General features: G+C 38.4%; 2 protein-coding genes across 8 annotated transcripts in view; one reads left to right on the top strand and one right to left on the bottom strand.

The window, feature by feature from the left end:
* Positions 1-22,034, top strand: part of DOP1A (DOP1 leucine zipper like protein A) — a 105,396-nt gene extending 83,362 nt beyond the window's left edge. For 3 of the 5 annotated variants that reach the window (XM_012497037.2, XM_030799096.1, XM_030799100.1), the window contains 14 exons: positions 825-929; positions 3,650-3,716; positions 3,944-4,088; positions 4,372-4,451; positions 5,592-5,701; positions 5,972-6,121; positions 6,261-6,322; positions 8,027-8,179; positions 9,263-9,399; positions 10,658-10,713; positions 13,326-13,490; positions 16,369-16,498; positions 18,237-18,296; positions 21,426-22,033. In XM_012497037.2, coding sequence (XP_012352491.2) covers positions 825-929; positions 3,650-3,716; positions 3,944-4,088; positions 4,372-4,451; positions 5,592-5,701; positions 5,972-6,121; positions 6,261-6,322; positions 8,027-8,179; positions 9,263-9,399; positions 10,658-10,713; positions 13,326-13,490; positions 16,369-16,498; positions 18,237-18,296; positions 21,426-21,731 — 1,726 coding nt within the window. In that variant the 3' untranslated portion in view covers positions 21,732-22,033. Of the gene's footprint in view, positions 1-824; positions 930-3,649; positions 3,717-3,943; positions 4,089-4,371; positions 4,452-5,591; positions 5,702-5,971; positions 6,122-6,260; positions 6,323-8,026; positions 8,180-9,262; positions 9,400-10,657; positions 10,714-13,325; positions 13,491-16,368; positions 16,499-18,236; positions 18,297-21,425 lie in introns of all 5 variants that reach the window. The other 2 variants (XM_030799097.1, XM_030799098.1) reach the window with 1 other exon arrangement.
* PGM3 (phosphoglucomutase 3) overlaps positions 18,446-25,957 on the bottom strand; it is a 28,986-nt gene continuing 21,474 nt past the window's right edge. For 2 of the 3 annotated variants that reach the window (XM_030799101.1, XM_030799102.1), the window contains 3 exons: positions 25,452-25,574; positions 23,855-24,028; positions 18,446-22,883 (listed from right to left, as the gene is read on the bottom strand). In XM_030799101.1, the coding sequence (XP_030654961.1) occupies positions 22,794-22,883; positions 23,855-24,028; positions 25,452-25,574 (387 nt within the window). In that variant the 3' untranslated portion in view covers positions 18,446-22,793. The remainder of the gene's footprint in view (positions 22,884-23,854; positions 24,029-25,451; positions 25,575-25,957) is intronic. The other variant, XM_003258279.2, reaches the window with a different exon arrangement.

The following is a 25,957-nucleotide window of genomic DNA, read 5'->3' as shown; positions in this document are numbered from 1 at the left end:
CATAACATGAGCTGGAGACTTACAAGGTGAAGGAAAAAGAACTAAGAGGGAAATGGAGAGACCAGGCTAGGGAGTACGTGACTGTGGTATCAGTAGTTAAACTGAGAATTATTGCAGTTGTATTTTACTTTTGAGATCTCATGTGATAAATGGGATTTCAACAGAAAAATTTCTAGATTAAGAAATTGCAGGCTAGGGGTGGTGACTCTCGTCTGTAATCTCAGCACTTTGGGAGGCCGAGGTGGGCGGATCACAAAGTCAGGAGATCAAGACCATACTGGCCAACATGGTGAAACCCTGTCTCTACTAAAAATACAAAAATTAGCTGGGCGTGGCAGCGCACGCCTGTAGTCCTAGCTACTCAGGAGGCTGAGGCAGGAGAGAATTGCTTGAACTCGGGAGGTGGAGGCTGCGGTGAGCCAAGATTGGGCCACTGCACTCCAGCTTGGGCAACAGAGTAAGACTCTATCTCAAAAATAAAAAAAACAAAGAAAAAAAGAAAAAAGAGATTGCACTGGGGCCAGATGCAGTGGCTCATGCCCGTAATCCCAACACTTTGGGAGGCCAAAGCAGGTGGATCGCTTGATCCCAGGAGTTTGAGACCAGCCTGGGCAACATGGTGAAATTCCATCTCTATTTAAAAAAAAAGAAAGAAATTGCATTGATATTTTAACTGTGTTAGTTTACTAATTAACGTTAGTAAAAATGTAAAGTTTTTAGGAATTTTGTTCTATCATTGTCTATAAAAATTTAGAGAATGTTCCACAAACTAGTAGAAAACCATAGTTTATTGTGGCTTTTGTATAAACTATATTATCTTGCAGAATTCCAGTGCCCAATTTAGTGGATAGCTGGGCGTCACTGTTGATACTTCTGAAAGACTCCATACAACTGAGTCTTCCAGCTCCAGGGCAGTTTCTTATACTTGGGTAAGCAATTTCATTTAAAAATATTATTTGAAATAAAAGGATAATGTTAATTGTCCTAGTTGCCAAGTATTAATAATAGATGTTTTAGGTGACAGTGATCTCTCTTCCTTCTCATAGTGTTCTTGAGATGCAAAACTAGATGTATAAGGCCTGTTTAAGAAAAAAAAAAGTGGGAGGCAGGGTGAGAGGAGGAAACAGTCTGTGTTTATACATATACAAAATGTAACTACACTAACATAAAACTGTTACAACAGTAGCTGTTTCCATGGTGGTGGAGAGTACGGGATGGAAAGGGGAGGGGGTGATGTAGCATGGCCGAAGGGGAACTTTATAGAGGAGGTACACTTGAGCTGGGCCCCAAACCTAAACAGGCTGGGAAAATTTTTCTCTCTGTGTCTTGGAGTTTCCTGATTTATCTTAATGATTTATATGATTATTTGATGAATGTTAGTCACCCGTGACTGCAAGTACTGGGATGTCACAGACAGTCTCTGTTTCTTGCTTGCCATTATTCTTGATTCCTAATAGGTCCCCAGTAAATACTTGATAAGTGAATAGAGGTGGTGGGCACAGAAAGCCTTTGTGAAACAGGAAGGGGAAGGGTATTCTGGGGCAAAGTACATTGTCTGATTTGGTAATAGAGCAGGGCACAGGCAGTGGTATAGTGGAAAATAAGGCTGGATGAAAAGGGAAATGGGAGCTAGATGGGGCAGGATCTTGAATTTTATTTTAAAGAATTTGGTCTTGAAAGGGAGTGGGAGCGGTTGCAGGTTTTTGAGGAGAGACATGACTGGCATGTTAGTAGTAGTAGGCTAGATCAGAGGGGAAAGAGGCTAGACTAGGAATTCTGTTTCAAGTGGGAAGTGTGGGGATGGTTTCAACTATTGATGGGATTAAAAGAACAGGATAAAGAAGAAGGGGCCAGCAAAGGAGATAGAAAGGGAAGTATCAAAAAGTTAGAAGAAAACCAGGCATTTAATTGTTCCAGAACCAAAGGGAGGTTAAGAGGGCATGGTTAACACCTTCAGAGAGGTTAAGGAGGGTGAGGAATAATAAAAGGCTATGTTTGTTGACAATCTGGACAGGCATCCTAATTATCTAATCACCAGTTCTCTGATGACTTTGGAGAGAGGGTTTGGAGAGGTAGAAGCACAGATGTGTTAACAGCAAATGCTTAGTGTGCGAAAGTAAATGTCGATTCTTCTTTGAGGATATTTGATCATGAAAAGAAAGAAAGAAGCCATATGCCTGCAATCCCAGCACTTTGGGATGCTGAAGCAAGACAATTGCTTGAGCCCGGGAGTTTGAGACCAGCCTAGGCAACACAGGGAGACCGTGTCTCTACAAAAAATTTAAAAATTAGCCAGGTGTGGTCACACGTGCCTGTAGTCCCAGCTGCACAGGAGTTGTCATAAGGTTCAGAGAGGGAATGTATGTACATTTGTTGGAATCATCACCAAATAACCCTGCTGGCTAATTTCATCAAAAAAATGAAGTTCATTTGTTGTGATCTGTAGCTGTTCCCCTCCAATATTTTACTGTTTCCTCACATGCCTTTTCTTCCTTTGAGAATGAAGGATCCTCTTCCTTTTCAACATGTGCATATGCTGAATGTTAAAACAAAAAGTTGAAAGTTGAACATTTTCAGTTATACTAGAAACTTAATTTCCTTTTAAAATTTGTCAGTTTACCTTTTGCCAACCATTGTACTGATCCTCTAAAATTACCTATTTAAAAAATAGAAATTGATATGAAGGTTGCTGTTTAGTTTCATTTTACATATAATTTCTTTTAAAAAATCATGTCAGAGTGCATATTGAGTAGACTCTTAGCAAATAATGAAAATGGAAATTTTTTTCTGCATGAACTATTTTTAATGTGTTATGGTAAGAAATCATTTCTGTGTTACAATTTAAGATTTTTTAAACTTTTCTGTTTATATATAAAACATACATAGAAAAATATACAAATAATTAGTACACAACTCTACAAATGCAAAGTTTGTAAAAAGTCAACATACCACTATATCATTACAAACCCAAATTAAGAAATAAAACACCATGTGTCCCTCCACACCTCTCCCAATTACTATTCTTTTATCTCCCCAAATGTAACCACTATTCTAACACCACAGATGGATTTTGCCTTGTTTTTGAACTATAAGTATATATAAATATTTTGTGTCTGGCTTCTTTTGTTCAACATATGTTTATGAGATTCATTTATGTAATTCACATATCTGTAATTTTTCATTGTTGTTTAGTATTTGAACATTCTACAGTTTGTTTTTTCTTTGATAGGGGATCTTGCCAGGTTTCCCAGGCCAGAGTGCAGTGGTTATTCACAGCATGATCATAGCACACTGCAGCCTTGGCCTCAAGCATTTCTCCTGCCTTAGCCTACCAAGTAGCTGGAACTACAGGCATGCACCACCACGCCTGACCACATTCCACAGTTTATCTTTTCTGCTCTTGCCGGACATCTGGGTTCCTTCCACTTTGGGGCTCTTACAAATACTACTCCTTTGAGCATCTTTATACAATGTCTTTTCATGAGTATGTTTATGAATGTCAGTTGAGTCATAGGATATGTATATATATTAAATATTTAAAATGGAAATCAAGACCATTAAGCCACTTAACTCATCGTGAGAAATTAGATCGCATTGGTTTCTTTTAGACTGATATTTCCCGTTTCTGTTTTCTCTTTGGCCCTTTTAGGGTTCTGAATGAGTTTATTATGAAAAACCCTAGTTTGGAAAATAAAAAAGACCAAAGAGACCTTCAGGTAAGGCAGTCTGAGTTAAGAGCTGTTGCCAAAACTGTTTCTCAGTGCCCTCAATTTGAAAATGAGAGAGTCAGATAAGATAAACTGAAGTTTCTTTCAACTCTGAACATTCCATGGGAATCAACAATGTCTATTGTAAAATATCTATTATCAGAAATATAACTACAGAAGTTCATAACTAGTGTGCATGTGTGTACATATATAGTTGTTCTTCCTTATTTTTTTAGGATGTAACTCACAAAATAGTGGATGCAATTGGTGCAATTGCTGGTTCTTCTCTGGAACAAACAACATGGCTGCGACGAAATCTTGAAGTTAAGCCTTCTCCCAAAATAATGGTAGATGGAACGAATTTGGAATCTGATGTTGAAGGTATTCTTGTCAAACACTTAGGTTTATTATCTGTAAGCAGGCATATATTTACTAAGAAATCATTTTGCCTAGCACTATAAGTACCACAAATTTATCCCTTTTCTCATGTTTAACAAGTGACTTTTTTTCAGTGGGAAATATAGATATATATATATATATATACACACACACACACACATACATATATATACACACAGACACACACACAGACACACACACACACACACGTAAAATTTATTTTCAGTGGGAATTAGCCATATCTTTAATTTTCTCTTATTTATAGATATGTTATCACCTGCAATGGAAACCGCAAACATAACTCCTTCTGTATATAGTGTCCATGCATTGACATTACTCTCTGAGGTAAATACTAAGCTTTTTCACATGAACTCTCAAGTAGACTGTTTCATTATTAAAAATTAGCAAGTAATTTTTATAGAGGAATTTCTAATTTGAGGAACTATTTTGTGCTTCTAGAAATCACTATATAGAATTAATATAAAGTTTTGGCCTTGTATGTATTTGGATTATTTAGTTTGCCAAACATTAGTGATAAATTTAGATATTGCTCCCCTTCTCCATGTCCTATTCTTTTTTATGTGGGTTTTTTTTTTTTTTTTGAGATGAAGTTTCACTCTTGTTCCCCAGGCTGAAGTCAAATGGCATGATCTCAGCTCACTGCAACCTCTGCCTTCCAGGTTCAAGCTATTCTCCTCCCTCAGCCTCCTAAGTAGCTGAGACTACTGGTGTGCTCCACCACGCCCAGCTAATTTTTGTATTTTTAGTAGAGACAGGGTTTCACCAGTTTGGCCAGGCTGGTCTCGAACTCCTGACCTCAGGTAATTCGCCCACCTCGGCTTCCCAAAGTGCTGAGGTTACAGGCATGAGCCACCACGCCCAGCCTGGGGAGGGGTAGAGGTGATCTAAAGCCTGCCACTATAACGTATTTTACAGTTTACCAGACATTTTCATGTACATTGTCTGACAGGTTCTTTTTTATACCCTATTATACAAATGTCATTTTGTTTCCTCTTTGCAGATGTGGATAGTGACCTTTACAAAGATCAGAACAATAGGACTAAGGCCAAACAGCTGTTAATTGACAGTCTTGGAATTTGAACAGCCCAGTTCAATTGTTTGGTTTTTTTTTTTTTTTTCTAAACTACAGTTTAGCTGAGTCAGGGAAAAAGAATACTATAGTTTCTAGTACTAAATTCACTGTTTACTCACTGTCACAGAAGGTTCTTGAACTCTTTTCTTTTTTGTACTTCCCTATCTCAGTTGGAAATGGCAAGATTTGCCCATATTTATATCCTATAGTAACAATGTACAAAAAAGCAGATGGTGGCAAAACTCATTAACATAAAAATGATTCAGGAAGATTTAATTTTAGATTTTTCTAATTTTAAGTAGTCTGGGTTTTCTAGCAAACTGAATATCAGTACCTTGGGATGATGTCAGTTTCACCTCATACGTTACTCTTCATTTTTTATGTTTTTATAGGTTTTGGCTCATCTTTTGGATATGGTTTTCTATAGTGATGAAAAGGAGCGGGTTATTCCTTTACTTATAAATATTATGCATTATGTTGTGCCCTACCTCAGAAATCACAGGTACTATTATTATTTAAATTGTTTTTTAAATTCATAGCCTGTCAGAAACAAGTTCTGTTCACTTATTGCCATTTCTAGAATTATCACAAAATGACATTTTTATCTTGAATTACAATTGTTAAAAAAAAACTCATATATTATTTCTCTTATGGTGCTTTCTATTTCATATCTTCATGTCACTGTCTTAGGTAAATGTGAACATTTATGTATAACTTGATAGGATGATTAAAGTTAGGCCACATAGGTTAAGGTGGTTTTTCTTCCTTGTAGTGCACATAATGCCCCTAGTTACCGGGCTTGTGTCCAGCTGCTCAGCAGTCTTAGTGGGTATCAGTACACACGGAGAGCTTGGAAAAAAGAAGCTTTTGACCTCTTTATGGATCCCAGTTTCTTTCAGATGGATGCCTCTTGTGTTAATCAGTAAGTTGTCCTCTTATTTGTATTCAGCATGATAATGCACCTCACAGTCTGTTGAAATCAGCTACTCCCCTGGAAAGTTAGAATACTGTTCTTTAACACTAACAGCATAGTTCCATGTTGTGATCCTTATCTCTTTCAGTTGGAGAGCAATTATGGACAATCTGATGACACATGATAAAACAACATTTAGAGATTTGATGAGTGAGTATTATGGGATGACAGTCCAAGTTCTTTCCTGTACATGATTCCTTCTTACTATTTACTTTTACTCTTTTCTGGAGACTACGAGACTGCTGAATTAGCTCTTTGTCAAGTGTCAGTGGGGATATATGCTCTAGGGAAAGCACACTACTTTCTATACGCTATGGGAATATAATCTTAAAATTTACAGAGGACAACTTAAGTGATAATAAGTAAAACTATTTGTCCTTTTGCAGCAACTAGTGGAAGGAAGGGGCCATGTCTAATTTGACTCTAAATTATTCCCTCAGCACACAGCATCATACCCAGCACATAATAGCACTCAATAAATAATTATTCGGTGAATGAGAGACTGACAGATGATGAAGTGCAAAAGGCAGGCAGTCGAATCCAGCCTATCAGACAAGTCACTTTAAATCTCCAGGGCTCTTTATTTCATCTGAAGGAAGAAAGAGGGGTGCCAAGAAGGGCAGAACCACCCCCACCCCCCTTTCTACTCTTATCTTGATTGGTTTTATAGTTTAGGATTCCATTTAGAATTTCATCTGAAAAAAAAGAGTTTTAAAAAACGTTTGAAAGTTGTCAAACTTAAATAGCAGTGACATTGTATGATTCTGTAATATTTTTTAACAAATTCTTTAGCCAAAGCTACAGTTTTCTCATTTGGAAAAAGGGCAGAATATCTGTTTTATCTTCATAAGGTTGTTTTAAGGTTCAGATTTATCCATTCAACAAATTTTTATTAAAAGACAACAGTGGGCCACGCATTGCGCTACCCTTAATGAAATTTTAAAAGTTGTGAAGGAAATAGGGCAATGTGTGATGGATTTTAAGTAACATATACAAGGTGAAACTAAAGAAGCCAACCATGAGAAGGCCTAGGGTCAAAATATTCCAGGAATAGGGAATAAGAATTACAAAGGTTGGCTGGATGCAGTGGCTCACGCCTGTAATCCTAGCACTTTGACAGGCCAAGGCAGTAGGATTGTTTGAGGCCAGGAGTTTGAGACCAACCTGGACAAAATAGCGAGACCCCAGCTCTACAAAAAAAAAAAAAATTAAATTGGCCAAATGTGGTATGTACCTCCTGAGTAGTCTCAGCTACTCAGGAGGCAGGAAGATTGCTTGAGCCCAGGTGGTTGAGTCTGCAGTGAGCCATGATTGTGCCCACTGCACTTCAGCCTGGGTGACAGGGCAAGATACCATCTCGAAGAAAAATACAAATAAATTGCAAAGGTCTTGGGATGGGAGCACGCTTGGTGCACTGAGGGAATGACAAGCAAGACAATGTGGCTACAGCAGAATGAGTTGAGGGTGAGTAATGACTTGAGGAAGGAGAGGTAGGTAGGCAACGCTACAGCAGAAAGTATTTTTAAAGTAACGAGAAGGATTTAAGCAGATGGCCTCAAATATTAAAGGGTTTCCTCAGGGTTTTATATAAATGGTATTATTAGTGGTTTTACCTTCTAAAACCTACAGTTCTAAATTTTCCTCTCTCCATCACAATTCCTACCATTTTGGTCCTCTGGCTTATATATGCTGGATCTGTTTGCCAGCCTGTCTTCCCCAGAGAGGGGCATCAAGTTTTGTACCCCAAGCTCCTCTCAGTTTTGGATGTCATAGAGCATCTAGCTATTTTAAAAAACAACAGAATAATCTTTTTTCAAATGAAAGTGTCACAGTCTCTTTCACTTGCTTTTTCAGCTCGAGTAGCAGTGGCTCAAAGCAGTTCACTTAATCTCTTTGCAAACCGTGATGTGGAGCTGGAACAGAGAGCTATGCTTCTTAAAAGATTAGCATTTGCTATTTTTAGCAGTGAAGTTGACCAGTACCAGAAATATCTTCCAGATATACAAGGTAAAAAATGAAAAACCCTTTATTTTTTCTCTTTCTAACTATAGGTTTTTGGTTCCTTAGAAAATAGTTCTCTAAGTTCTAAGTTAGGGTAAAATATATCAAATGTAGATCAATCGGGAATTAGAAATTTTTCTACTGAAACAACGAAAATTATCAATGCCGGCATCTAAAAAAAATCATCACTGAGTTGTAGGACTTGCCTAAATGTGGTCTCTATTTTATTGTTTAGTTCACATTTCTTAGGAATTCATGTTTGAGGATGAGGTATAAGATGATTTTGCTGCAGGCAGTCATGTTAGCATGTTCTCCTTGTGGACAAGAATTTGTGTACTCTGAGAAGACCAAAATATAAGGCAAAGCCAGGAAATTGTGGCTAGAAGTAACACCTGGAGATCTGTAATTTGGGGACTGCATGGGGGATTATGTAACATTTTCGGTAACTTCATCAAGTGGGTTTGGTGATCTTCTGTGTCCAGAAGGATATCAGTACACGCGTCATCACCCTGTACCACCAAATAGCTCCACAATGGGGATTTATCCAGAACAGAATTATTTGCTGCTCGAGTCAGCATACTCTAAAGCCTCCCGCCTCAGGAGCCAACATGGGAACGTGATAGTTGTCATCTCTCTAGGGAGAATTTTCTCTTCTCCCAGAAGACAAATGATTCCTTGTTTCCTAACCTTTTATGCCTAATTTCAGTTATACAAAATGTATACTGTTTGTCCCTACAATTTTTTTTGTTTAAGTTGACTATATCAGTACTACTCAAAGTATGGTCCATGGACCAGTAACCAGTCTGTTATCCCATCCATCAGTACAAAAATTTAGAGTAAACATTTTAAACTTTTATTTGCTATTTGACAGAATCTGCTTAATAAGAAAATGACATTTGTATTTTGTGTATCTTTGTTTAATTGGAGTTTTCTTATTCATTATTTTATGAAAATATCTACAACAGTTTTGAATTTTTTTTAAGTTTATCCTTTACTACAGATAGTTTGAGAGTACTGGACCAGATGATATAGAAAGTTTTGTGTGATTAAAATTATTTAGTTATTGAAAATGCTCTGCATTTCTTTCAGAGAGATTGGTTGAAAGTCTCCGTTTGCCACAGGTGCCAACTCTCCATTCTCAAGTGTTCCTGTTTTTCAGAGTGTTACTTTTAAGAATGTCTCCCCAACATCTTACCTCACTCTGGCCTACCATGATTACAGAACTTGTGAGTTAATTTTAATTCAGTCAGGTTATAAATCTAAATGATAAAACAGTGATTAGTTTCCATGTGCTTACTAGATATAACGAATATTGGGAGAGAATTGAGCTGTAGTTAAACCAGTTACTGACACTTTTTACAGTTGAAAATAGTAAAATAAGTCAGATTCCATTTCTATACAGCTTAAATTTACAAACATGCAACATAGATGGATGGCCAGCTCCTTGTGAGTGATACTTTCTTGGATCTGGTTTAGTGTTTAGTCTGTACTACGCTACATTTTTAACTCTATGTCATGGCCTACAGTCCTGACAATAGCAGCTGGACCCATTTACAATAGCTGTAGCAATACCTCTAGTGATAGAGATGGCTGAGCTGGGTTTAACTGCTCTGAGATATTACATATACTCACTCTTGAAGTGCAGCACCTACCCCATTTAAACTTGCTTCAGAGAGACTTTCACAAAGATTTAGTTACCTACCAAACGGTAAAACCTTCCCAAGTCCCACCTACACCCTTCTGTTCCCCTCCTCAAACCGTACCCAGTCATCCTCCTCCTCATCAGAATGATTTGGGGAGTTAGGAAAGAGGAATGAGTAAAGAAAGGAAAAGGAATTTATCTCTCTGAAAATCTAGCTTTATAGTTTCCCTACAAATATAATTGCTTTAATATTTCTTTTATTTTTCCTTTTTTTGTTGTTGTTTTTTTTTGAGATGGAGTCTCACTCTGTCCCCCAGGCTGGAGTGCAGTGGCACAGTCTCGGCTCACTGCAAGCTCTGCCTCCTGGGTTCAGGCCATTCTCCTGCCTCAGCCTCCCAAGTACGTGGGACTACAGGCACCTGCCACCACGCCCGGCTAATTTTGTTTTGTATTTTTAGTAAAGACGGGGTTTCAGCGTGTTAGCCAGGATGGTCTCGATCCCCTGACCTTGTGATCCACCCACCTCAGCCTCCCAAAGTGCTGGGATTACAGGCGTGGGCCACCACACCAGATCTGTTTTCCTTTTTTAATAACTGTAACTCTTTCATAATCACTAAAAACAAAAGCTCGCCTTCATCTCACTGGATTTCACCAAATGATTAGCAAGGCCCTATGTGGCTAAATTTGCAGTTTACCTTCAGAAACTAAGTATAATTTAAAAGATTCTGAAAATGTATTCTAAAATTTGTTTTTGTGTTAATGAAAATATAACTTAAAGATAACTTGAAAGGATTAAATACCCAGTTTAAATAAACATTTAACATTTATTTCACCATTTTCAGGTACAAGTATTTTTACTGATGGAGCAGGAACTCACTGCTGATGAAGATATTTCACGGTAATATGTAATTTAAATATATTCTTGTCCATTTTTTAATATCCTGAAATTATTCAGAGTATTACTCAGCATCTAGGAGAATATAGATAGTATTTTTCTGAATACTTATTATCTAATTGATTACATTTGGATATAATGTAGTTTTACTTATTCCTTAAGCCCTTTAGATTGGATTAAGCCATCAGCATTCATTGCCTTGGGCCCCTAGACACAAATTTAGTTTAAAGCAGTATGGTATTGTTTCAGCTACATGAGCTAGGCTGGTTTTGGTAAGTCAGATCTGGTCTCTGAAACATTGCAACATATAGCCAACCCTGTTATGGTGGTGTGTCCGGAATTGGTGGGTTCGTGGTCTCACTGACTTCAAGAATGAAGCCGCGGACCCTCGCAGCGAGTGTGTTACAGCTCTTAAGGCAGTGGGTCTGGAGTTGTTCATTCCTCCCGGTGGGCTCGTGGTCCCGCTGGCTTCAGGAGTGAAGCTGCAGACCTTCGCAGTGAGTGTTACAGCTCTTAAGGAAGCGTGGACCCAAAAAGTGAGCAGCAGCAAGATTTATTGCAAAGAGCGAAAGAACAAAGCTTCCACAGTGTGGAAGGGGACCTGAGCGGGTTGCCACTGCTGGCTCGGGCAGCCTGCTTTTTTTCTCTTATCTGGCCCCACCCACGTCCTGCTGATTGGTAGAGCTGCGTGGTCTGTTTTGACAGGGCGCCGATTGGTGCATTTACCATCCCTGAGCTAGACATAAAGGTTCTCCACGTCCCCATCAGATCAGTTAGATATAGAGTATCTACACAAAGGTTCTCCAAGGCCCCACCAGAGCAGCTAGATACAGTGTGTCTATTGGTGCATCCACAAACCCTGAGCTAGACACAGGGTGCTGATTGGTGTGTTTACAAACCTTGAGCTAGATACAGAGTGCCAATTGGTGTATTTACAATCCCTGAGCTAGACATAAAGGTTCTCCAAGGCCCCACCAGAGCAGCTAGATACAGTGTCCACTGGTGCATTCACAGAGCCTGAGCTAGACACAGGGTGCTGATTGGTGTATTTACAATCCCTGAGCTAGACATAAAGGTTCTCCACGTCTCCACCAGACTCAGGAGCCCAGCTGGCTTCACCCAGTGGATCCTGCACCGGGGCTGCAGGTGGAGCTGCCTGCCAGTCCCGCGCCCTGCGCTCATACTCCTCAGCCCTTGGGTGGTCGATGGGACTGGGCGCCGTGGAGCAGGGGGTGGCGCTCGTCGGGGAGGTTCGGGCTGCACAGGAGCCCATGGAGGGGGTGGGAGGCTCAGGCATGGTGGGCTGCAGGTCCCGAGCCCTGCCCTGTGGGAAGGCAGCTAAGGCCCGGTGAGAAATTGAGCACAGCGCCAGTGGGCTGGCACTGCTGGGGGACCCAGTACACCTTCCACAGCCACTGGCCTGGGTGCTAAGCCCCTCATTGACCAGGGCCAGCAGGGCTGGCAGAGCCAGGCCGGCTGCTCCGAATGCGGGCCTGCCAAGCCCACGCCCACCCGGAACTCCAGCCAGCCTGCAGGCGCCGCGCGCAGCCCCGGTTCCTGCTCGCGCCTCTCCCCCCACACCTCCCTGCAAGCTGAGGGAGCCAGCTCTGGCCTTGGCCAGCCCAGAAAGGGGCTCCCACAGTGCAGCGGTGGGCTAAAGGGCTCCTCAGGTGCTGCTGAAGTGGGAGCCCAGGCAGAGGAGGCACCGAGAGTGAGCTAGGGCTGTGAGGACTGCAAGCATGCTGTCACCTCTCAGTAGGTAACCTGGAACCAGGCTATCCATATGTGCAGATCTTCCAGATGGTCCCAATTTAATGTACTTTCATTCTTTTTAATAGAGGCAGTTTATTAATGTATGACTAAATACAATTTTTTATTTACACAAATTTATAAATTAAAAAGTTCCTTTAAGACCAAGTTTCTTGAATATATTTTCTTCTTCAGTAGTAGATTTATAAAAAGGATTTCATCTCCTGTACTAATAACTGTTTATTATTATAGAGAACTTTCTCATCTTTGCAGAAACTTAGTAAAGAAGTTTCTCGCTTTTACAGTTTTTATTTTTATATTTCTTGAATGTAATATAAGTTATGTACTACTTTTTTTAGACAGGGTCTCACTCTTTTCACCCAGGCTGGAATGCAGTGGTGTGATCCTGGCTCATTGTAGCCTTGACCTCCCAGACTCAGGTGATTCCCCAACCTCTGCCTCCTGAACAGCTGAGACCACGGGTGTGTGCCACCATGCCTGGCTGGGTTTTTTTTTTTTTTTTTTTTTTTTTGGTATTTTTTGTAGAGACAGGGTTTCATCCTGTTGCCCAGGCTGGTCTCAAATTCCTGGGCTCAAATATTCCACCCGCCTTGGCATCCCAAAATGCTGGGACTACAGGCATAAGCCACTGCACCCAGTCTATATACTGTTTTTGCATTCTTAAAGAAGAAAAGTGAATTTTTTATTTGAAAACGGTGACATTTCATCATGACCTTACTTAGCAATTACTGGCACATTTATCTCAGGATGATTATGAAAAATATTAGCTGGAACTTTTAGATCTTTCCAGGAATTCCTGTGAGTAAATGGGTCCAGCTGCTGACAGCACTGTCTCCTGCTTACAGGACTTCAGGGCCCTCTGTGGCTGGTCTGGAGACAACGTACACAGGAGGTAATGGCTTCTCTACTTCATATAACAGCCAGCGGTGGTTAAACCTCTATCTCTCTGCTTGCAAATTTTTGGATTTGGCTCTCGCACTGCCCTCTGAAAACCTTCCTCAGTTTCAGATGTAAGTAAAAGCAAGGATATTAAATGGATATTTTTGAAAGTGCATTTGCTTTGGTCACTGACATCTATGACTAATTAAAAAGTTTTTTGTGTAAGTTGAAATATTCCTAATTTTTACTAAAATGTAATTCTTTTGGCACAGCAGTTACTGGAAGTAAATGGTCAATGTGGATATATCAACAGACTATTCAGTCAACAGATTGAGTACCTCCAGATGTGAGACAATGGGGTACATAACTCACATGCTTCAAGTCCAGGGAAGGAGACATACTGACACTATGGTGGCTCATGTACAAGACACACTGAGGCCACATAGCAGAGATCCCTACTAGCTCTGAAGGTCAGAGCAGGCCCTGAGGGGAGTCTTAACCTGAGGTGGTGAAGAATGACAGCTGGGAGAGTGAAGACAGAGGCAGCTGCAGACGTGATACGTCTGAAGTGTGGAGAGATTGGTATTGCTGGAGCAGAATGTTGAGAAGAAGCTGGAAAGGGATTAAACCCTGTAAGACCTTGTAAGCTGTGTTAGAGAACTTGGACAGCTAAGGAAAGAAGTGATGTTATTAGGCTTGAATTTTAGAATGCTTATTTTGGCTATGTAGTGTGGAGAATGGACTGGAGATGGGCAAGACTAGAATGAAGGAGGCAGTTTTATCTTAGATGATAATGAATTGAACTGAAAGGAATAGGGGAAAAGTTGATAAAAGCAAATGCTCACAATGCCTTCTTCATAAGTGGCAAAAATATTTAATTATGGTTTTTCATATATAAATTTTAAAAACAATGGGCAAGCTATGTAAGATTGTTTTATCAAAATGTAGTTAAGGTAATATGAGAATTTATCCATAAGATCAAATATGTATTATTATATTGTGTCTTATTTTTCTTCTGGAATGGAAATAATAGGATAAAGAGTACGCTACGGAGCTTTTTCTCTTTTTTATTTGGACATGCTCCAAAATTTGCTATTTTACAAGCTTACTTTTCATTAAACTTAATGGTAAGAACTAGAAATTACTTTTAGAGTCATTCTAGTTCCTTTAATTTTCTCTTCTACTTGAAAACCATATATATATCTACTTTTTGATGAATTTCAGTTGTTGGGTATCTGTTACACAGATGTTACTCCTAAGGAAGTCCAGAAAAGAATACTAAACAGAATTGTAGGAAAGTGGCTAATATTAACCAAGACACTTACCTTCACAAAAGTGATAACTATTCTGTGGTGCTTTTGGAGAGACATGAAATAGTGTGCTCATGATACTGACTTTTTATCTTCCATGACAAGAACCAAAATAAGTTTATCCTCTTTACTTGTCAAGATGTTACTACAAAAGGGAAGGAAATATGCCGTTATATTAATTAGTTTTTTAAAAACTTACATCTTTCTAAAAATAAAAATCTATAAAGTAGAAAATGTGAATATTTTAATTATCTTGAAAGAGTAATATCTTAGCATGATCCATATTTGGAAAGTTCAAAATATTTGATAAGTTTACTGTATATAAATTTAAAAGTATCCATGTAACTAAAAGGTACTATAAAGTTCGAAAGATAGCAATGAATTGGCAAAAGATATTTTCAATGTATATGACAAAAGTCTAAAATGTGTAATGTATAAAAATAACCTGGTAGAAAAATGGGCCAATGAGCAAGACAGTTAATAATTTATAGGATGGTTTCTAAACATAGGAAAAGCTGCTCAGTTGTTCTCCTCAGTTTCCTATTAAAATTATAGATAACCATCAGAATGGTAAAGATCTGAAAGTTGCTTTCCTTTTATTTTTAGTAACAGAAGCATTCTTATTCTTGTTGGAAGTATACACTGATATTGTCCAATTGTTCAGAGGTTATATTTACCAAAATTTAAAATATGTATTATCTTTAAGCCTATAATTCTGCTACACCCAAGGATTTATCCTGTCTCTATATTCTCAGATGTGCACAAAAATAAATAAGCATTACATAAGGGTATCCATTGTGGTACTTTGTAAGTGCAAGAAATTGGACAATCTAGGCCATTGGCCGTGGTGTACTACTATGTTGCTGTTAAAAAGAATGAAGTTTTATATGATGCAGAATTGTCTCCAAGATATGGAATTAATATCAAATAAATTATATCAAAATATATATCCTACATGTATAATTAAATCAAAACAGGCAGCGATCATGTTTTTTTAAAGGAGAGGGTTGGTTGTGTGAATATGTACTCTTTTGGGCATAAACTCTCTGGAGGGACTTTCGAAGCTGACATCATTGATGGATCCTATGCGGGGAGGGGAGACTACCTTTCTTTGGTATGCCCATTTATACTGTTGGAATTTTTCCCATGGTCGGATATTACTTTTACTTACTTATGAAAGACAAAATTACAAACAAAAATACAAGAGAAGTGCAAAAAAAGCCCTACTTAGTTTTCTTAAATTCATTCAATTTTTTACTCCTTTACTGTGCAACTAGGGAACATTTGGCCAATTATATGTTCAAAAATCAAGTCTCTGTCAGACTGTTATGTTACAGTACAAAGAGATAAGCTAAATAAAAACATTTTCCTTTTAAGAACCTTATGCCTATTCGCTAATGAGAAAAGAAACATTTGTTGAGTACTCGCTTTGGACTCATGAAAAAAGTAACGATGAGTACTTTACAAGTTTTCATATTTATTCCTTACACCCTTATGAGGTAGTTAATAGTATCTTTATTTACTGATGAAGGCTCAGAGAGGTTAAGAAACATACCCAAAGTGACAAGGCTACGAGTGGCACATCTGGCATTTGAATTTTTATAAGCAGTGGGGTCGTGATCTTTCTACTACATTATGTGGCCTAATCTTAGATGGCACAAAGTCTGTCTTACTGATGCTGATGTCATTCTATATATAGGTACCGATGGGCCTTCATTCCAGAAGCCTCAGATGATTCAGGTTTGGAAGTCAGAAGGCAGGGTATACATCAACGAGAATTTAAACCTTACGTGGTACGACTAGCAAAACTTCTTCGGAAAAGAGCAAAGGTATCGCATTCTTTTGTGATTGTTTTGTTTTACATCACTACATGTTGCATTAGTGAGGTATTCATTAAATACTTCCTGGGAAACTGAGAACGTTATCAAGTTGAGCTATTTTGAAAACAAGTCCCCAGTTTTGAGAGTTAATGTCCATAAGCCTCATATTTCCAGACATTAGAAAACATATCATATGTATTTTAAAGGAATATGTGGTTATTCATTTTTTTTAAAGAGAAGAAAAAGGAAGGCTTTTGTACATTAATAACATCTACCTTAAAATATTTTCCCCTCAAAAAAGAAAATAAAAACCTTGGAACCATACATGTGAGTATTTAAGACTGTGGTCCTGAACAGTCTTCGTGTCAAAAACTTGAGAATGTAATATAATGTTCATCTTAATGCCATGATGAGAAACAAAAGTATGAGTTGATTGAGAAAAATGCAATACAAAAGGAATATTTAGAACCTGTCAGAGTTGTTTCAACAGAACTAATCAACGGGTAAGAAGATTATACATTTTAAATTTGTAAAATATGAGTCAGATGTCATTGAAATGGAATGAGCTAGACCTCGATCAGAATAAAGGAAATAATCATTAGCATTCATTCTGTTTATATGAAATAAAATATATATGCTAGAATTCATTTTCTAAGTATTTTTCACTTTTTGATTATAACCTACATTCAGAAATGTGTTCCTTATCCTGATCCAGTACAGCTATATAACCGAATCTAAAGTTTCACAAAACAGTTCTTGCCCTTAACATGAGATATTTTCCTTTTTGTAGTTCACAGTGATAATGCTGAGTACAGATTGCAAGACCCCCCCACGTGCAGTTTTTAAAACAGTGCTCAGAATTAAACTGGCTTTATGACTCTAAAATAAAGCATCTTCTTAGATAAATTATTTAAGGGGAAAAGTGGGAATTTACTTAGAACATATACCATTAAAAAGTGTAGGAAAATAAAATTTGTAAAATATTGTGTCTTACATACTTTTTATCTTTCAGTATGCGTCATGCTAATTTATTACAGATCTTTGCCCAAGAACCTACCAGCAATGAAACTGGTATGCTCACCATTGGGCCTTTGTTATTAACCTTTTGTCAAACTTTCTTTTACATTGAACAAATTTCAAAATCAAATTGTACAATTTGGGAGTGATCTAGGTTGTTTGGTGAGATCTAGTATGCAGTGTGTGCTTTGAGTGCTCAGAAATTTTCCAGTCTTCTGGAGTCCTCCTAATCAGGCAGCAGCTCTTAAACTGAATTCCATAACTATAGAAATGGAATGAAGAAAGTGATTAAAGAGGTTTTGCTGGAAGGAATTTACATGAGAAAACTTGACTTAAATTCCTAGTTGCTTCTGTAGGGGCTTAATAAAAGGACAGAGATGAGGATGTAAGCTGGGTCCTGAGTTCAGGGTAGGACTTTGGTACTTTCACTTTGATATCTCAGAGTTTGGGCAAGTAATCATGACAAATCCAGAAGCAAATATGACCCCAGGCACATGTCCTTTTCTGTTATGCCTGCATTTCATTAGTAATGAGAATTTTTGTAAGACCCCTCTCCTTTATCTAAATAATAAATATGACAGTCGTTTGCCCAAAATTTGTCCCACAGAATAAGAAAACTATTTTGATTGAAAGGCATCTTCCCATCCAAATCACCTTAAACAAGGTCTTCATGGCCAAGCATACTTTTCACTGGAACAAAGGCTGTGAGTTCTCCTCTTTCCTTCCACAGGACAAGGAGGAGGACTTTAAGACAGTGATTTTGGAGGGATTGGAGATGGCCAAGCATCAGGTGAGGGTGGCTGTTTCATGCTTATGCTATGGCAGCAAAAGTTGCCAAATACTGAGACACAAACCCAGGTCTGAATGTCAACAAGTACAAGGGAGGTAAACAGGAAGTCTTTTTTCAAGTTTAGACTGGTGAAGTCAAAGGAGAAATCATTTGTATGGAAACGTTTGACTTTATTTAATATTGAAACAATACATATAGTTCTGATTAAGAGCATCAGAAACTCTGAATCAAGTGTATTCTTCTTGGTCAAGAGTTTAATAAAAGTCCCTCTCTTAAAGGCTCATCTTGGTGGGAATATAAACAAAAGGTTACCCCATAGTTCTCTTACATGTGGAAGTTGGCTATATAGAGGGTACAAGGATATTCATTTTCCTTCAGGACAAAGTCATGTCTGTACGCCCTTTATTGTTGAATTGCAGTTTGATTTAGGGGATTAGAGGTGGTATGGTACCAGTAATTGAGTAATGGTGGAAATGTGAAAGTCAGTCACAGGACTCTCATTGGTGCCAGTGTCATAGTTGAGAAAGAAAGTTTTATATATCCTATAATCTAGACTGGAAGCTAAATAATTGCTAGGAAGCAAACTTAAGTGATAGCTGTTAAGTTTTTTGGTTTGTTTTTGACCAGAGATGAAGAAGTAGGTGATCTTTTCTTGGTTTGCTCCTGGACTCTTCCATTTTAACATATTTTTAGTTTGGTGCAAGCAAAAGTAATTGCGGTTTGGGACCATGAATTTTAAGTCATTGTAACTAGATTCAGACATATCTTTATTAATCAAAGTAGGAACCATTACAATCAACACATTTTTGCCAATGAGAAATAAGTTTGTTTATTCCTGTAGCATAAAAATCCATGCTTCCAAATTTGACGAACTCTTGGAAAGCATTTTCTGCATCCTGCTAGTTGTGGAAGCGATTTCCCTGCAAAACGTTGCTGAGATACCTAAAGAAGTGGTAGTTTGTTGGCAAGAGGTCAGGTGAATATGGCAGATGAGGCAAAACTTCATAGCCCAATTAGTTCAACTTGCGAAGCGTTGGTTGTGCGATGTGCGGCCCAGTGTTATCGTGGAAAAGCATTGGGCCCTTTCTGGTGGCCAATGCCGGGTGCAGGCATTGCAGTTTCTGGTGCATCTCATTGATTTGCTGAGCATACTTATCAGATGTAATGGTTTCACCTGGATTCAGAAAGCTCTAGTGGATCAGAGCAGCAGCAGGAAACCACCAGACAATGACCATGACCATTTTTTGGAGCAAGTTTGGCTTTGGGAAGTGCTTTGGAGCTTCTTCTCAGTCCAGCCACACTGAGCTGGTCATCACCAGTTGTCGTATAAAATCCACCTTTTGGCACACGTCACAATCCGATCGAGAAATGGTTCATTGTTGCATAAAGAAGATGATACTTCAAAATGATGATTTTATTTTTCACTCAGCTCATGAGGCACCCATTTATTGAGCTTTTTCACCTTTCCAATTTGCCTCAAATGCTGAACGACCATAAAATGGTCAACATTGAGTTCTTGGGCAGCTCTCTTATAGTTGTAGGAGGATCAGCTTCGATGATGCTCTCAAGTGGTCATTATCAATTTCCGATGACTGGCCACTGCACTCCTCATCTTCAAGGCTCTAGTCTCCTTTGCAAAACTTGTTGAACCATCACGGCACTGTATCTCCATTAGCAGTTCCTGGGCCAAATGCATTGTTGATGTTGCATGTTGTCTCTGCTGCTTTATAACCTATTTTGAACTCAGAAAATCGCTAAATTTGATTTTTGTCTAACATCATTTCCATAGTCTAAAATAAACAGCAAGTAATAAGTCATTAGCAAAAAAAAAAAGTGAGAAATGTGCTTAAAATGATGTATAACATAACCACATTTATTTAAGAATGTATTCCAATATAAAACGGCAAATTTCAACAATGCAAAAACCACAATTACGTTTGTACCAACGTAATATTTTCCTTTTTCAGGATTTTACTTTAAAATAAGCAATAAGCTTGAGAGCACATAGAAGAAAATAAGCTGGATTTTGCATCTGCTTGAACCACTAGGAAACTAGTGATATTAAATTATTAGGTAAACAATGAAAGTTTCTGAGCAACATCTGATCTTAGAAGGCAAAAACTCCATTTGTTAATATGACAGATTGTAATTCTGCTTAAGTCTTCATGATTTCTTCCGTCTAGTTCATTGCTTATTTTCATTATCTTTGTTTAGTGTGGTATTGTATCTGTGATTCTGCCCAAGTTCAACCAACCTCAGTTCTCTCATGTCTTTCTCTAGACAGAATGTCTGTAGCTGTGTTTGTGTAATTCAGGTGGCTTCTCAAACTAGCCTCTTAATACACAAATTATTTGTCTTTATATTTAGTTGACAGTGTTTTCACATACCTTCTCATTTGACTTCTCTACTAAAAGGTAGTTTTAGACTGTCCCATTTTATAAGTGAGGAACCTTTGTGTATCTTGCCCAAGGATGCCGTAAGTATGGCAGAGCCAGCACACTAACTCAATTCCTTTGACTCCAGGTCCAGCTTTCCTCCCTGTGTTGTTTAGCACAACCCAGAAGGAGACAGCAGTGTCTCTCCTGAGGGACCCCTTCCTTTCTCTGTGGTGCAGTACTGACAGTAATTATTCACTCTGGACACTGCCACCATCATGGCAAATTTAGGCCATTTAGATAAAAGGGAATTAACTAATTATAATAAAAGGGGATATATTATGAAATGTATAAAACACTTTGTTCCTTTTTTTTGTAGTAATTTTGTGACCCAGTCCTTGGTTAACAGTAGTGAGGGTTCAGAAACCTGGGAGCTTTTTGAGTAAATACAAAGCACAACATAAAACTTTTATGTTTGACTCTATTCCTGTTTAAAGCTATTTCTGTTAACTAAGCTTATCTGCGCATTCTAGTTAGGAACTATTCCTACAGTGTTAGACTGCTCCATATAAAACTAACAAATGGCAGTAAAAGGTCTCAGAAGCACCAAGGGTTTTGATCAGGTCAGGAGTAGAAACTTCATGTCATTTGTATTCATTTCTTGACCAATTGCCAAAGTTCATATCTTTTTAATTTTTCTAACATACCACATTGTCTGTTGTATTGACACCAGTTCACGTTTTGTTTTCTGCAGAAAAATCCAGAGGAAGACAACTCAGGGAGAACACTGGGCTGGGAGCCAGGGCACTTGCTGCTCACCATCGGCACTGTGCGCAGTATGGAGCAGCTTCTGCCGTTCTTCACTGTGCTCAGTCAAGTCTTCAACAGCAAAGTCACAAGCCGATGTGGAGGACACTCAGGGAGTCCTATCCTCTACTCAAATGCCTTCCCTAATAAGGACATGAAACTGGAGAACCACAAACCATGTTCCAGCAAAGCCAGGCAAAAAATAGAAGAGATGGTAGAAAAAGATTTTCTGGAAGGGATGATAAAAACTTGAGCAGCACTGGTGGTTCCATTTAGCTTACATGTAAATGTAATTATTTAAAACACACACACTGCTCTGCGTTGTATAGTTTTTCCTTTTTTGTATGTAACAGAACACATTTCAGGTTGTATTTAATTTAAATATTTGTATATAAGAGCAAATGTCTGAATGTGGCCTGAATCAAGTGTAAATATTGTTGGCTCATACTGATTATGGTGCCTAAGAGAGCTATATATATACACATGTAAAGTCCATTGTTTTTATTGTCCTGAGTTGTCTTAAACCTGCAAAATATACACTACCCATTTTTTTTTCCATTGGTTTCAGGCTTGGTTTAATTAAGATTGGTTGGTTGGGGATTTTTCTCTTTTCCTTATTAACCATGTTCTGGTATCAGAGTGGTGTTCCTTCTCCATCAGAGGCTGGGAAACGTATTATAATTAGTTTTTCTCCCACATACCTCCACCAAGAGCAGTGAAGAATAACTGAAGGCTGGACCATGCATCCTTATAAGTATTGCACGAGCTTCTCCACCTCAGTATAGAAGAGGGATGGACAACCCCCTATTCATACCTCTGAGTTCCTGATGGCATTAGTCATATAGGTAAGTCATCTAATAATCTTTCTTAAGACTCTGCAATGGAAAAACTGGTTGTATAAAGTCTTCTCTGCCATCTCCATTTGTATCAGGAATGCTGCAAAACATCATCTTGCTCATGTGATGGTGATGGCAAAGATATCACGAGGAGTTGGTAATAAGATTTAATTTTCCAGTAGCCTGCATGAATTGTTCCCCACATAAAACTGTACAGTTAGTGATTGAATTGTATACTTAAGTCCCAGTATTTTACATTAGTGAGACTGAAATTAGAGGTAAATTTCTTCAACAAGTGTAAGGCTTACCTACTTATAAAGAATTATTCTGGTAGTGTTTAAGAAAAACAGATCTAGAGACAATCCAGTAGGCTGCATTGTAAACATTATGATTATAAATCTCTTAGTATTGCCATTATTATTGACAGTTTTGTAAAGACTTGTAAAAAGTCCAGTTTCTCAGGAATATGAAAATTATCTTCAGAAACCTGGTTGGGGTCTTTCTCCAATTCCTCCAGCCAGCTGAAATACTGCCAAGCTCACTTCATGTGCAAGGTGATCTGCACTTTCCTGCAAATTACATTAAAAGAGATTAGATGAGAAAGACATAGCATGTGTCTAACATGGGGAAGACCATGTTACTTGGAACTCTGGGGAAGAGAGGGGTGATTCTTGATTTTGTTTCACTAACAAATTCTAATGAAAACCTTTTTTCATCTTTCAGTAACAAATTCCAAAGCCCTTAAATAAATGGAAAACAGACCAAATGCTTCTAAATAAGGTAAGTTTTTAATCAATTCAGATTATAAAAATAGCTCTCATTCCACAACTGAAAAAATTCAATAAAACCTTAGTCCACAATTGGCCTAATAGTAAGTATTACCACCTCTGTTGCCATCTCCTCATCCATCATGGATATTCATTAGACTCTGAGATGGCTTAAGCTTCTGCAAGAAAGCTGCCAAATGTCTCCTCCTGATTCCCTGTTCAGCGCACTCACTGTACTCTGCCCTGGCTTTGCAGACACTTTAAGGAGTATGTGAAGAGGCCAAATAAAAATCCAGACCACAAGTCTTGACCGCTATCAGGGAAACAGGCACAGAGTAAGGCTGTCATTTAAAGGAAATATTTTGAAAAACAAACCAAGAGTCCAGAATGCTATCAGTTGACTTAGAAATGAACTACAAAGCTGGTTGTTTTCATGTCACAAGATTATATTTTTAAAAGAAAAGGATCATCTACCTTATAGTGCATAAACTGAGTATTTATTAGTTATTCCTGCCATGGTTAAAAATATGACACTTTGAGGAAGTCTAGAATAAGTCAAAAATATTTGGGGAAATAAACTAAGTGGGTCTAATTTTGTTAAATTGTATAATTACTGCTGGTGAAAATAATTTTGTAGTCCTAATGTGAACCTAAAAGGCTCAACAAAATAAAGCCTTAATCACCATAGTGAGATTCTAAAAGCTATGAAAACAGTTTGCCTCCCCATCACCTGACGTTGGGCTCTTTTTCAGTAGAACTCTCCCAGCGCTCACTTGTGAGTCTGCTTCTGCGTATACTCGGATGACATCTTCTGTGCCAGAGGGCCGGACAAAAGCTCGAGAAAGCTTGTACTTCTTCACCAGGTCATCGATTGCCTCCTGTAATCCTGGGGGTGTAACTGCTTGTCTTTCAGCATTGGTCGTGCTAATAACTCTCCTGTCTGCAACCTAAGTGCGAGCATTTCACATTTGTTATGACCCTGCCTTTCAGAAGCTTAACCACATACATTCTACGAAAAGTGCCAGACTAAATTTAAAATTACATTAAAACTTCTGTTTCTCCAAGGTCAGGGGAATTAATTTCAACATTTGTACAACTTTTCTCTTTTTCTTCAGTCTATAAAGAATTACTTTTGGCAAAAAATATTTCCACAAATGCTTAGTTACCACTAAGATAATGGCCAGTAAATACGGTATGATTTTAAGTCCCATATCACACATAAGAACAGGATAAGTGGTAGCCCATTATATAAGAAGACCGGTAAGAATCTCTTAAACATGCCAAAAATAATCTGAACAATCAACAGCCATTTCTGTGAACTGTGGCTTTAGTACCTCCAACTGTCTTTCACAAATTCTGTTGGTGAATGTGTAAAATGGCATAAACATGTACAGAAATCAATTAGCAATTTATCTGAATTCTCTCCCTCAGGAAGTACTCTGTGAACTAAACATAATGCTGAGTAAGTACTTTCACTTGAAATGACAGGGGATCTGAGTTTTGCTTCAAAATAATGTTGGGGCCAGGTGCAGTGGCTCACACCTGTAATCCTAGCACTTTGGGAGGCCAAGGGAGAAGGATCATCTGAGCTCAGGAGTTCAAGACCAGCCTGGGCAACATAGTGAGCTCTCGTCTCTAAATAAAATATACAAAAGAGTATTGGAAGGGGGTATGAAGAATGTATAGGGCAATAACTGAAATCTGTTGAAGCTGGGTACACAAAAGTTCATTATGTTGTTTCTCTACATTTATATCGATTTTTAATTCTCCATAATAAAATCTCTTTAAAAAAGTGATGCAGTCATTCATATTTATTATATAATAAAGTTGGAAACCAAATACTTCTCAAACAATAGAATGTTAAGTAAATGAACTTAGTTATTCTATAATTTTTTTTTCAGCTGTAAGAGAATACAGTTAGATATCATAAGGCCTTTTTTTTTTTTGAGACAGAGTCTCGCTCTGTCACCAGGCCAGAGTGCAACGGTATGATCTCGGCTTACTGCAACCTCTGCCTCCCAGGTTCAAGCAATTCTCCTGCCTCAGCCTCCCGAGTAGCTGGGACTACAGGTGTGCGCCAGCATGCCCAGCTAATTTTTGTATTTTTAGTAGAGACAGGGTTTTACCATGTTGGCCAGGCTGGTCTCAATCCCTTGACCTCATGATCCTCCCACTCTGGCCTCCCAGAGTGCTGGGATTATAGGCATGAGCCACGAGCCACTGCACCTGGCCCACAAGGCCTTATTTTCTGTGTATCATGTGTGTATGTACAGAATGAAATAGGAAACACTTCTCAGTGAGATATAGTGAGAATTGGGATAATAGGTTTTACTTAGCTAATATTCAGAAAAGTTAAAGTTTCTCTCACACCTGAACTTTAAGTTGTCTGTTTGGAAGATCTGTATAGAGCGCATCCCACTGTTGTACAGTCAAGCCCTTCAGAGCCAAGATTGCCTCAATCACCAGCATGTCAGAAATAGCATCACCAGCTGCCTGCAAATGGGGAAACAAATGGAAGAAACCACTTAACACAAGCAAATCTTGGAAATGGATGTTTTTTCTTAGAAAACCAATCACAGTACAGGTTGAACATCCTGAATCTGAAACATGCTGAGTGCCAAAATAATCACAAGTGAAAAATTCCACACCTGGCCTCCTGTGACAGGTCAAAATGTGGGTATACAACGGCCAGGGGTGGTGGCATACACCCACAGTCCCAGCAACTCAGGAGAGGCTGAGATGGGATGATTACTTGAAGCTAGGAGTTTGAGGCTACAGTGTGCTGTGATAATGCCTGTGAACAGCCAATGCACTCCAGCCTCAGCAACATAGCAAGACCTTGTCTCTTAATAAAAAACAAATGCACTCCTGACGTC

The sequence above is a fragment of the Nomascus leucogenys genome, chromosome 18 (genome assembly GCF_006542625.1).
Source record: "Nomascus leucogenys isolate Asia chromosome 18, Asia_NLE_v1, whole genome shotgun sequence".
NCBI classification, from domain to species: Eukaryota; Metazoa; Chordata; class Mammalia; order Primates; family Hylobatidae; genus Nomascus; species Nomascus leucogenys.
Note: the sequence above shows the minus strand (reverse complement) of the source record. Positions and strands in the feature narration are given on the sequence as shown.